General features: G+C 32.1%; 1 protein-coding gene across 1 annotated transcript in view; it reads left to right on the forward strand.

The window, feature by feature from the left end:
* LRP1B (LDL receptor related protein 1B) overlaps nt 1-13,231 on the forward strand; it is a 1,792,671-nt gene that overhangs the window by 1,568,478 nt on the left and 210,962 nt on the right. Inside the window, exons 61-63 of the mRNA XM_036023545.1 lie at nt 4,407-4,595; nt 5,443-5,591; nt 11,077-11,170. Of these exons, the coding sequence (XP_035879438.1) occupies nt 4,407-4,595; nt 5,443-5,591; nt 11,077-11,170 (432 nt within the window). The remainder of the gene's footprint in view (nt 1-4,406; nt 4,596-5,442; nt 5,592-11,076; nt 11,171-13,231) is intronic.

Raw genomic sequence — 13,231 nt, forward strand, 5'->3', positions numbered from 1 at the left:
TAGCAGTTACTATATAGTAATTTTTTAACAGAAGCTTAAGCAGATAGTCAAATTACTCTGTGAAAAGATTTAGGTTCTAAAGAGGAAATGCAAATATACTGCCAAGTTATGAGCTGAACCTCTACAAAGGTAATATGTTAAGATTGTGTTTGTTTTTGTTTTATTTTGTTCACTTGATTTTCATTGGCATTACCTGTGATGTTAAGGAAGTTGTCGCATTCTCTTACAATGTAGTTTATGGAGCCGGTATCATGTTAGGTACATTACACTAGATTTCTTCTTGTTAACATAAGTTTGTGTTTTTTACTTTGTTTTATTATTTTCCTTTTTTCTTTTTTAAATTTTTTAAGTTTTTATTTATTTATTTATTTTTAGAGAGGGAAGGGAGGGAGAAAGAGAGAGAGAAACATCAATGTGCAACTGCTGGGTGCCATGGCCTGCAACCCAGGCATGTGCCCTGACTGGGAATTGAACCTGACACTTTGGTTCGCAGCCCACGCTCAATCCACTGAGCTACGCCAGCCAGGGGCACTGTTTTATTATTTTTCTATAAGAAATACTCTGGTGGTTGTGTTTGATGCTGTTTGGGTAATAAGCATGTTTGCCTAATGGGCAGGCCTGGAGTTAGCTTATAAAGCTACTACTGGTAGTCTGATCTTCATTGCCAAAATCAAACAAATAAATAAAATTAAATAAAACAGATGGTCACCCTTGGCAAAGGGACTAATTTTCTTCACTTTCACTTGACTTTACTACATGCTCTATACATTCACTTATGTACTATCTTTCTTCTGAAATAGGAATTTAATTTTCAAATTCCATAAATAAATATTGATTATCTGATAACAGGGGGTTTGTGGTAGGTGGTCAGTAGCAGCTTAGAGGTAGCAAACTGTCTAATACTTAAATTGTTCTGTGTCTAAAAATAATACACAGTGAATTACAATCAAGTATTTAAAAATATTTTTTACATGGAGCTTATGAAATTAGTCCCATTACTTTATATACTTGTATTAGTTTGCTAAGGTTACCATAACAAAATGCCACAAACTGGGTGACTTAAACATGGAAATACATTTTCTCACAGTTCTGGAGGCTAGAGTCCAAGATGAAGGTATCAGCAGGTCTGGTTTCTCCTGAGGCTTCTCCCTGGCTTGCGGATGGCTGTCTTCCTGCTGTGTCCTTCTGTGATCTTTTCTCTGTATGCACACACGCTTGTTGCCCTCCTCTCAAAAGGATACCAATTACCTTGGATGAGGACCCCACTCTATGATCTCACTAAACCTAGTTACTTCTTTAAGGGTCTTGTCTCCAAATACAGTCATGTTGGGAGAAAAGGCTTCAACATGTGTGTTTGGTGGGGACACAGTTCAATCTATAACCACACTTTACACAACTAGGTTGGCTTTCTTAAAGGCAGTGCTAGTAGATAAAGTGGCAAAGAACTCAGCCAGGGAATCTGATTTAGATTCAAATACCAGTATCTTAATTTGCTATTTTTCCTTCTATCTTTTGTCAAGTTACTTAACTTTTTATACATTGTAGCTTGTAAATTCTCAAAATAGCCACTTTTTGTAAAGAAGTCAATTGAATCTAATGTACTGAGAATTTTTAAAGTAATGATTAACATTTAGATCCATATTTAATGATGTAATTACTTCCTTTATATTTAAGAAAATATGAATTGAATGTTTGAGACTTTCAATTTTTTGGGATGTTTTTATTGTATTTTGAAAATTTCCAAACACATGCGTAAGTTGAATGATGGTTATAATAATCACCCATCACCAAGATTCACTCAACTGTTTACATGTTGTCACATTTGTCTCATATTCCTGAAAGAATTTATACAGCCAAAGGAGGAAAGTTGGAATAGTTTGTATAAATAACTCAGACATGATTTATTCTGGCAATGTCCTCTTCATCTTTCTGTCCAATTCCACTTACAGCATTTTATTTTTATTTTTTATTTTATCGTACTTTTTCCAGATTCTTTATCTACTCCTTCTCCCACCTCTGTCACCACACTGCTGTCCATGTCCATGAGTCCTTTTCCTTTTTGCTCCATCCCTCCACTCCCTAGCCTTCCCCCACCCATCAACTTAGCTGTCATCTTGTGCTCTATCTATGAGTCTGTCTCTATTTTGCTTGTTAGTTCAGCAATCATTTTAGTGATGGGCTCCATGTGTCTAGGAGAGTACAAAGGTAACTAAGTCTAAACGTTTGTATTTTGTGTGCACAACTGGATTTTTCTTGTTTTTTACATATTTTAAGTATATTTTATTGATTATGCTTTACAGTTATTCCATTTTTTTCTCTCCATTATCACCCTCCACCCTGTACACCCCTCCCTCCAGCATCACTTCAGCATCCCTCCCTTAGTTCATGTCCATGGGTCGTATATGTAAGTTATTTGGCTTCTCCATTTCCTATACTATTCTTAACCTCCCCCTGTCTCTTTTGTGCCTACCAATGATGTTTCTTCTTCCCTGTACCTTTTTTCCCCATTCTCCCTCTCCCCCTCCTCACTGATAACCCTCCCTGTGATCTCCATTTTTGTGATTCTGTTCCTGCTCTAGATGTTTGCTTAGTTTGCTTTTTTTTTTTTTTTAGGTTCAGTTGTTGATAGTTGTGAGTTTATTGTCATTTAACTATTCATATTTTTTATCTTCTTCTTTTTCTTAGCTAAGTCCCTTTAACATTTCATATTATAAGGGCTTGGTAATGATAAACTCCTTTAACTTGAACTTATCTGGGAAGCACTTTATCTGTGCTTCCATTCTAAATGATAGCTTTGCTGGATAGAGGAATCTTGGATGTAGGTCCTTGCCTTTCATGACTTTGTATACTTCTTTCCACTGTCAGTTTGTTCTGTTGGGAAAATGGAGACAACTGTACTTGAACAATTAAAAAAAAAGAAAGAAAATTGAAAAAGTGAATAATATAATAATAATAATAAATAAAAGAATACTTCTTTCTAGCCCCTTCTTGCCTGTAAGATTTCCTTTGAGAAATCAGTTGATAGTCTTATGGGAACCCTTTGTAGGTAACTGTCTCCTTTTCTCTTGCTGCTTTTAAGATTCTCTCCTCATCCTTTATCTTGGGTAATGAAAATATGATGGGCCTTGGTGTGTTTCTTCTTAGATCCAACATCTTTGGGCCTCTCTATGAATAGTATCTGTTCTGATTCTGGCCAGATATTATATATTGATAATAATCAATGACTTAAATTATCACATATTTGTAGGAGTCTCATTTTATTTCTCTCAATTCTGTCTTCCCTGAGTTACAGTGAATTTTTTTATTATATTAGCCCCTTAGAATAAAAATAGCAAATGACCAGATTTAAAATTCTACTTCTAGCTAACAATAGAAATTAATACAACATTTCTATTACAACAACATAAAAACTAAGGCTGTAAAACATACTAAGACTGAATTTTTTCAAATAAATTTTGATAAATTTTCAGTTGCTGCTGAATGAGAAATAGGACAAATATACTTAGTCATTAAAATATAATTTAGAAAACAAGTGCATATTACTTGATTTACAGTATCATTTTTCATTACTAAATTTTTCTCCAAGTTTCTAAAATTAGACCTGAAAATCAATACAGGTAAATATATTGGAATGTTAGTGCAAATTGTGAAATTTTTTTTTTACTTATTGCTTTTTAAATTTTTGAAAAAATACTCTATTATGTTTTAAAATTATTAAATCCCAAACCACCAAATTCCATGAAATAAAAATTCACATCTGTGGTGCTCATTCTACTGTTTACATTTAAACCCAGCCCTAGAATGAAAGCATAATTATAAAACAATTTGAATCTGCAACTAAACAGTTTTATGGCTGTTAAATCCACATAATACATTGTTATCCATCATACTTTTTTTCTCCATTTCTATCCCATTTCATTTTGCAAGTAAAAATACTCATAAAATCTCAGTGACTAAAATGGTTTATAGTAGTTGTATAGTCACTCTATCTCCAAATAGATAGAAATATCATCCTTGATATATAATTTAATCAATTTAAAAGTGGGAGAGCAGTACAATGACCTGTAGATTTAAGGATTTAGGTTAAGAACAACTGTATATAGATACAGTTTTTTTAATATTCAGTGTTATTTGTTTCTGGTGAAGCCACCATTATTTCTGAGCAGGATAGCATTCATTTTCTTCCCAGTGGCTGAATGGAGTTAAATCTGAGCAAAGCACACTACTGTGCCAGATCCTGCATTCTCTTACCTGGTAATAAAGAACGCTGCCAGTCTGACAGGTTGTCACAGCAATTATTCACATGAAGTTCTGTAACAGGTGTATCTGTCAGCCCATGTAGTATTGAATATTTTAACTGGCAGTCTTCCAAGACTAAACATTAATCTTACCATCTCCTATTACAGTCCCTAATCAAGATATTCCAGGGGTGATTGCACTAACATTGTTTGAAGACTACATCTACTGGACTGATGGGAAAACCAAGTCACTCAGCCGTGCCCATAAAACCTCGGGAGCAGACAGACTCTCACTGATTAACTCATGGCATGCCATCACAGATATCCAGGTGTATCATTCTTATAGACAACCTGATGGTAATTATTCCTTCCATGATTTCCATATATGCATCGACATCTTTTAGTAACATTCCATTTTTGTTTCCTCCAAGGCTAAGTGTACATCTATTTTTGAGAAACTTTATTAGATTTTATTATTTAGCATAATTGTACAAAATGAATTCAGTTGATAGAAAGCACTGTCATTAAGGGATGTAATTGAAAGCTCAATAATAGTACAAACAATTTTTGATTTATTGAGTTGTATTAAGCAGAAATGACAATAATACATGTAGTTGGAGAAGTAGAGACTGAATTCTTAAAATAATTTATTTACAAAATAATTATAGGATCCTTAATTTCTGGAGTGCTGGGTAAAAGAAATTATATTTAAGTAGCTCTAGGATTATAAAAAGGAGAAATGTATTGTTTTTAAAGCATGTGAAAATTCTATCCATTGTGATGAAATAAAGTAATTGATTATGTTGCTTAAAACAAAAATTTAGCCTGGGAACAAAGCTACTACAATATTAGTTGTAGATCATTATTTTGTTGTTTTATTTTACATTAATAATTTTAAACATATGTATGTCCATCTAAAATGCTTCTAGTCTCTGTTTTTGTTTTCTAATGGATGATTGTTTTTTCTACTAAAACACTTGTTTTTGTGGAAATGCATCCTTTAAATTATTTAGTGGTAAAATGAATGCCATTGGACATAAATAAAATTTTTAATAAAATAAAATTATATCTATTATCATTATATTCTTGATTATAAAGTTCTATTTAATTGTAAATTATGAAGGTTAAATATCTTGTTTCAAATACCATATTATATTATTGGTTTTGATTATTTTGTTTTCTTGTTGTTTTTTTTCATTTGTAGTCTCCAAACATCTCTGTATGATAAATAATGGAGGTTGCAGTCATCTCTGCCTTTTAGCCCCTGGAAGGACTCATACTTGTGCTTGTCCCACCAACTTCTATCTTGCAGCTGATAATAAGACTTGCTTATCCAACTGCACAGCCAGTCAGGTGAGTGGAAGTCTTCACATCATTTCATGGAATGCGTGGGCAATCTATTACAAAGGCATCATCTGAATTTTGTTTATTTGTTTAAACACTTATCAAAACATCATGTTTTTGTTTAGTATAACATTAGCTGATCACAGAGTTGCAGAGTAAGAGAAAAACGATTATAATGTAATGTTTCAAGTCATAAGTGGACATAGCAGAATCATCAGAGATTTGATGTGTTTCAAGAAGGCAAGGTGATTGAGGCATAAGGTTAAGGCTAAGATATATGCAGCTGAAACAAACAAATCTTCCTAAATAATTTGCTCTGCGTCACCCCTCTCCCATTTCTCAGAGGACTTAATATGGAAAAGATAAATTCTATGGAAAATAAACTCTAGATTTTTTTCTTTGTATTGAATTTATTGACTTGGGGCAGGGAGCAAACACCTAGTGCAATGTACAGAAGATGTGTTGTAGAATAGTGCATGTAGATTTTTTTAATTTTTCTTGTTTTTTTAAATTATTTTTATTATTAATGCTATTACAGATATCCCCAATTTTCTCCCCTTCAGGTGCCTCATACCCCCAATGCCCCAGTCTATACCACATTGTTATCTGTGTCCAAAAATGATATGATCTAAATATTTTCCTTCTATAACCTCTTTTTCCTCAAAATGTAGTTATTTATAGTGAATATATCACCAAATTCAAATTTTCAACTTAATGATAGTTTCATGGACATAGTTTTATTAGTTTAAAATTTTGGACAAGTCATATGACACTATATAATTTGGTCATTATATATGTGTCAGTTATCTTGTTTAAGATACCATTCTCAAAGAAACTATGTAATTTTCTTTTTTAATGACTAAGTTAATTACTAGAATTCTGTGTGTTGAATTTCCTTGTTTTTCAATACTAGCAGTGACATCATGGAAAAAACTAAATGTCTCTTAGTGTGTCTGTGTTGCTGAAATGGAGAAGCTAATGTTTGCTCAAACTGCCTCTTAAGTTATGACTATGAGCACCATACATTAAATAACTGTACAAATAAAAATGGTTGACCCTCTTCCCAGGAGGCAGTGTGTGTAGTGGCTAAAGACACAGATTTTGAAGCCAGACTTCTCGTGACTGTAAGCCCGATTCTGCTTTAAATTTGCTGAGTTACCTAGTTAGTTACTTCTTGGTGCCTCAGTCTTCTCTTTTTAATAGGAATGATAATATTTTCAGGACATTGTTATGAATAATGAGTGGGAAAAATTCCTCATGCATAGTAAATATTATTACCTTTGCCCTCTAGTGCAACTGGAATATACTTAAAGATATTGGTGCAATTCATATGAACTGCCATCAGGAAGTTCTGATGTTTAGTCAAAAGCATAGGTCACAGTCTCCTTTTTCTTTACAATGCATGTTGTAGAGGATTCATTATAATCCTCTCAGTGTGTATATAAACAAAATACATTATTTTTAGAGAACTAGAAATTTAAGTCACTATGAGAGGTAAATTAAGCAACTTAATTATTTCTAGAGGTAAAATTTAAAGGAGAAATCACATCTTTTTTAAAAAAATGTAAAATATGATACTTTGTCAGTAATGTTTATTAAGACAAATTTCCAATTTAACCTCCAGGTAATTTTGAAATAACCTCTAGTCTGTGGTTCGTGTTCACAATTCATTCTGTTGAGGTCCAACACTAATGTTTTAGGTGACTTAGTTAGAGATGTTGCATGCCTAAGCCACTTACAGCACAGTGAGCCTCAATGGCCAACAGGAAATAAAACCAAAGAATGCTTGAGGTTAGTATCTCAAACAGCAAGGCCTAGGCAGTAAAACATCAGTTTCACTGTAGTCATAAAAGAAATAAAGTATTTCAAATTATTATATAAAAAACCTGTAATTATGGTAATTTAATACCAAAACTCCTATCAATTAAATAAAAATCTAAATCAATGGAAAAAACTATTTGTCATATAATTAAATGATTTCCCAATTTGGTATCAATGATGAAACCACTGAAATATAATTTTTCAAATACTGCCAATAATGCTTTGCATGAATTTTTTTAAAAGATTTTATTTATTTATTTTTAGAGAGGGAAGGGAGGGAGAGAGAGAGAGAAACATCAATGTTTGGTTGCTGGGGGTCATGGCCTGCAACCCAGGCATGTACCCTGCCTGATTGGGAATTGAACCTGTGACACTTTGGTTCACAGCCCACGCTCAATCCGTTGAGCTATGCCAGCCAGGCTTTGCATGAATTTTTAAAATATTCAATGATAGCAAGAGAAAACAAAAATGGTGTATCAGATATCTTTGTTTTTAGCAAACCTTCCTAGAAAAGAAAGTGTCATCACTTGATTTGTTTCATCTTTAAGAAAAACTTTCATGAAAAACAGCTAGCACAATCCATTAGTGGCTATGAGTTTTGTGGTTTATGCAGCCATTTCGTCTCTGATTCTTTTCTGACTTAATGGGAGGAAAACACTCTACTGTATGCTGCTTGAAGAAAAGTCAGGTTATAGAAACATAAATATAAGTGAAGTAGACATTAAAATGAAGCATACAATTTAGGTACTTTAGAATCATACCATTAAGCTTTGTGATATAAATGTTACCTCTTTAATTTATCTTAATAAAGAATTTTAATTTGTTGTTATCTAATGATTATAATCAATAACATCCCCAAAACAGTATTGTGTTTTAGATAAATAAAAAAAGCAAATCACATCAATAAGAATTATGTTAAGACTGAAAATGAACATAAGAAAACCCATACAAAAGTCGAAATTAAACCACTTTTTGTAGCACTAGCAACTTCAAATATTAAATTTAAATTATTTAAATTAGAAAATAAAAAGTAATTTAAAAATGGCTTTACTTATCTTTTAAATGGAGACTTTTCCTGTTTTAACGGAACTTCACCATATGGGATTTGCATTTTATTCCTGCATTAATTTTAGTAGACATGTATTTAGTAGTTCCTTCATAACTTCTTTTTGTGGGTGATAATTACAGTCTGCAATTTGTTTTATAAAGATGTTAGCTTTGGAGTACATTTACCATGGAAAATGTTTTATACCTATACCTAGCATTTATCTTTTGTAAGTTACTGTGCTTAAGTATGAAAAAAATGAAGCAAATGAAGCCATGAAGCTGAGACACAAGATAGAGCTTTCCCTGAGAGTGATGAATAAAAAGTTGACTAGCATAAAATGTAACAAGTATTTTTGACCTCAGCCTTTGCTTAACTCAAAACCATACTATTGTCTTATTTAAAATGAAAGTGTGCAAAACTGTAATATCATATGTAATCGCAACACTTAGTGCTTATTTAAATCAGGCATATTTAGTAAATTGAAAAATATGTATTTAAAAACAATAAATCTTCATTGGAAGTCTTTGAATATACTCAGGAGAACTGAAATTCTCTTTTGAATGTACTTTGATATACTGTAATGACTGGAAATTTTTGATGTTCTGGACAATTGCTTTTAGACTTAACTTTATAACCCCCAGATAATCACCACATATACAGAGTAATATTTTTCCTATGGTAATTTATAAAAACCACAACCGACATGACCAGAGGCAAAGCAAATATGGGAAAATTGGCAAAACAGTCAGAACGTCCCTCAGAATAACAGTGTTCTCTTGCCTCCATATCACCACTGGAAATAATGATAATAAAAAATCCACATTCTTATTTTTAAAAATAATGTAAATCTACCCTGAATTAACTCCATTGTATCCAGACAAATTCAGCAAAGATTAACATCAAATTCTCTCTTACTTTAAGAAAGGAACAGTATTTTAAATGAACAAAACTTTTAGCCCGCTAATCCACTTCCATTAGAAAAAATTGAACCTAGGCTATATTTTTCGGTGTTACAAATGTGTGTGGTACATAACATGTTATGATAAGTGCCACTTTGTTTTTACTAACTCACACAGAAACAATTCAGAATGGAAATTAACAAATTCTAGGAAATTAACTAATATTTTAAATTCTAGATGAATATTGTGATATATGCTTTTCATTGATTTTTTATTAAACTAAAGAAAAAATTATAATGCTGCAATAAATAGCCTATACTTTATTGATTGGTTTCAATAATTTAAAGTGAATTTTTTAACAACTATTTCAGATGCATGTACTTTCTGTATGGAAAGTACAATGTTCTTTATTTTCTTATATCAAATCAGGGTAAGCCTAGAACTATATGTTGTTCAGAAAGAGATTATCAAGGAATTAATTGACTGAGCTTTCTTGATCTCTGTGTAGAGTTGGCCATTAGTGAATGGAACAATAATTCTGTACTCTGCTTTAAGAAATGAACTCAGTACAATCACCTTCTTTAGAATATTAATTTGAAAAATTTCACTGGCAACAAGTTATCTATATGCTAAATAGCCTATAAGTAAATGTCACCATACAATATTGTCAACTAATTTCTCTATTGTTAGCCTTCATTTTATGGCTTATTTTAAGAGTAGATTTAAACTTTTCTATTTCTATAAGTAATAGAATTATCTTTTGTAGTATTCTTTCTTTAACTATTTTAAATGGAAAAGGACAATGCACCAAATAAAACACATTAAGAAATATGGTATTGAATAGTGTTTTGAATGATCTTAAGTTTTATTATAGCAGTTTCTTTCTGTTTCTATATTTAAAAATATAATAGCAAAAAACCCTTTGCAACCTTAAGTTGTTTTTACTTATCAAAATCTTATTTATCCTAAAAGATCATGTGTACTTATTAAGAATTCTAAAAACTGAAAATACTTTTATCAACCTCAACTGCTTTAAAGAAGTATTCTTAAGATTTATGTAGAGTAGATATTTATTATAATTAAAGGCAATACAGTTAGTAATCAGGAAATTCCATGGAATCATAGCGTGATAGAATGAGAAAGGATCCTTTGAACTATCTTCACCTCCTCATTTATTGGCTAAGAAACAGAGACTGGGAGATGTGAATTGAATTGTCCAAGATTCCTAAGAAAATACAAAGCAATTAAGTCAGTTTAAAATAATTAAATTAATATAACCAGATACCTCTTCCTGATATTCTTAAGAAATTTTAGCCCTTCAGTGTTTAGCAAACTTTTTTCTATAAAGGGCCACACAATAAATATTTCAGGCTTTGCTGGCCACAAGGTTTCTGTAGCATCTCAACTACTCAACTCTGTCATGACACAAAAGCATCTGTGGACAATATGTAAATGGGTGATCTCCTCTGTGCTCAGGCAATCTCAGGAGGTTTTCCTGGAGAATGCACTTTCCTAGCAAATTACTTGCAGATTATTCTGCTACTGATTGTTGTACACTTATTCCCTATCTTGGAATTATCTAAAACCATTATAGTTCACGTTGCAGCAGAAGATTAGGATAGGATGCTCTGCCCTGGTGAGTTTTTAGATACCCATTATATCCATTATATGTGAGTAACGTTCTTCAACCTTTTCTTCTTCTTTGTTTTCTTTTTTTTTTCTTTAGTTTCGTTGTAAAACTGATAAATGTATTCCATTCTGGTGGAAGTGTGATACCGTAGATGACTGTGGCGATGGATCTGATGAACCTGATGACTGTCGTGAGTACATTGGTGAATGTGGGAATCTACAATTTAGAGCTGCTTAAATCCCAGACACTAAGAGTTGGACCTAGATTTAGGCACTATTTTTTCTACTACTTTTTCAAAATTATAATAGAAAGATTTTATGTTTATATTTAAAAATATAAAATTTGTGGCAATGCCTTGCATATGTATCTGTAGATATTATGTTTTGAGTGGTGACATCAGCAATTTGTGAGTTTTTCTCCAATTATTTTTTTACTTGTAGAGTAACTACATTGCTTGATATAGTTATCAGTAGAATACCATAAGCATGATTTTGACTTAATACATCACCAGTTTATAGGCAAAAATGGGAAAGTTCTCAAAATATAGCTCAATGACTGAAATTTTACCTTTAAAGAAAATTTTTCCACTTTTCTGTAAGTATTAAAATACTTTACATGAAATGTCAGGTTTTTCCAATGTAAATCATTAGTTTTCAGTTAGGCACTTTAATATGCTCTTAGTAGTTGCTTAAAGTGATTAGCAAGTATGTATGTCTTGACATCTGACTGGTATAGTTAGGTGCTGCTTTTTTTTTTAGCTATTTTTAGTAACTTTGCTTGTAATGAACAATCAGCAGACTTTTCTTTGATGACCTTCACAGTTCACTCCATGGATCATTTCAATACTGACCTGTCAAGTTGAAGATACTTATAGTCAATCATAATAATACCCTCAATATCCCAGTGGACGGTTACCATGATTTGGCCTTGACATTATATTCAAGATTTTTCTTAGGCTTGTGCTAAAGAAAGACACTCTACTGTCACAGTGAAAGCTAGCTACCTTTTTCTGTTTACTTTCTATCATGTAGTTACAAGGCTGTTTCAAACTTAGTATCATAAATAGTTACATTGACAATGTTAATTCCACCTCTCATTTGAAGTTCTTCCACAGAGCTCATTTATGTTTGAAAAACTATAAGTAATTGCTTATTATAACTATATATATTCAATAAGAAGAAAACATGTTATAAAAGTCATCAACTTTCTACTATTTTTGTAAAGATTTTATTTATTTGTATTTAGACAGAGAGAAGGGGGGAGAAAGAGAGGGAGAGAAACAATATGTGGTTGCCTCTCTTGCATGCCCCCTACTGGGGACCTGGTCTGCAACCCAGGCATGTGCCCTAGACTGGGAATCGAACCAGTGACCCTTCGCTTCACAAGCCAGTGTTCAACCCACTGAGCCACACTAGCCAGGGCACTTGTCTACTATTTTTATGATTTTGAAAGATCTATAGTTCTTTGATTAATTAATATTGGTTTTGTTTTCACTATGAGAGATAATATTTAAAAAGTAATATCTGAATGGGGTATACTATTATGCCTGAGTTATTCTTTTATTAAAATTACTGAATAGAAAGAAATGTCAAAATAATAAGAAATTATATTGCATACCAATTGTGATTTACTCATGTAATAAGATTATTATTTCCCCATAATAAGGTAAACTTCCTCATGATACAGTAAAAATGTAAATACAACTTATTTTTTAAATTAATAGAAATAAACATCATGCATATGTTAATTTAGTTCTCATGTGATGATGACCTTTCCTGTCCAGGTTTCCTAAAGTTTTCTCTGGGCACTATCACCACGGTGACCTACAGAGAAAGTTATTAACACCCAGTGCTTTCCCTTCTAATATAAGTTCCTGAACTTTGATTTTAATCTAGACTGAAATGTTATGCTGCAATCACATTGTTATAAAAACTACGTATATATTTAGTGTGATGACTTTTCTACATTTTCCCACTTACAGAATGTGTGGTGAGCAAATGTAACTTTAATGTCTTTTGAGGGGAACCAAAGAGACATCTTGTATCCAAGAGCTTCTGTATGATTCTTATCCTGGTTAAATACTAATACCACATGCTTTTATTGGTAGTATTGTCTCTGTGATCTTTTAATAAATGATCTCTTACTTGGAGTTAATGGATTAATAATAATGAATATCTATAAGTACGATTCTTTGTGTTGAGAGTCATGGTGAGGTGGAAAATGGTGTACGTGAGGCTATGGGGTGTTTAGC

Source organism: Phyllostomus discolor, chromosome 4 (genome assembly GCF_004126475.2).
Source record: "Phyllostomus discolor isolate MPI-MPIP mPhyDis1 chromosome 4, mPhyDis1.pri.v3, whole genome shotgun sequence".
Lineage (NCBI taxonomy): Eukaryota > Metazoa > Chordata > Mammalia > Chiroptera > Phyllostomidae > Phyllostomus > Phyllostomus discolor.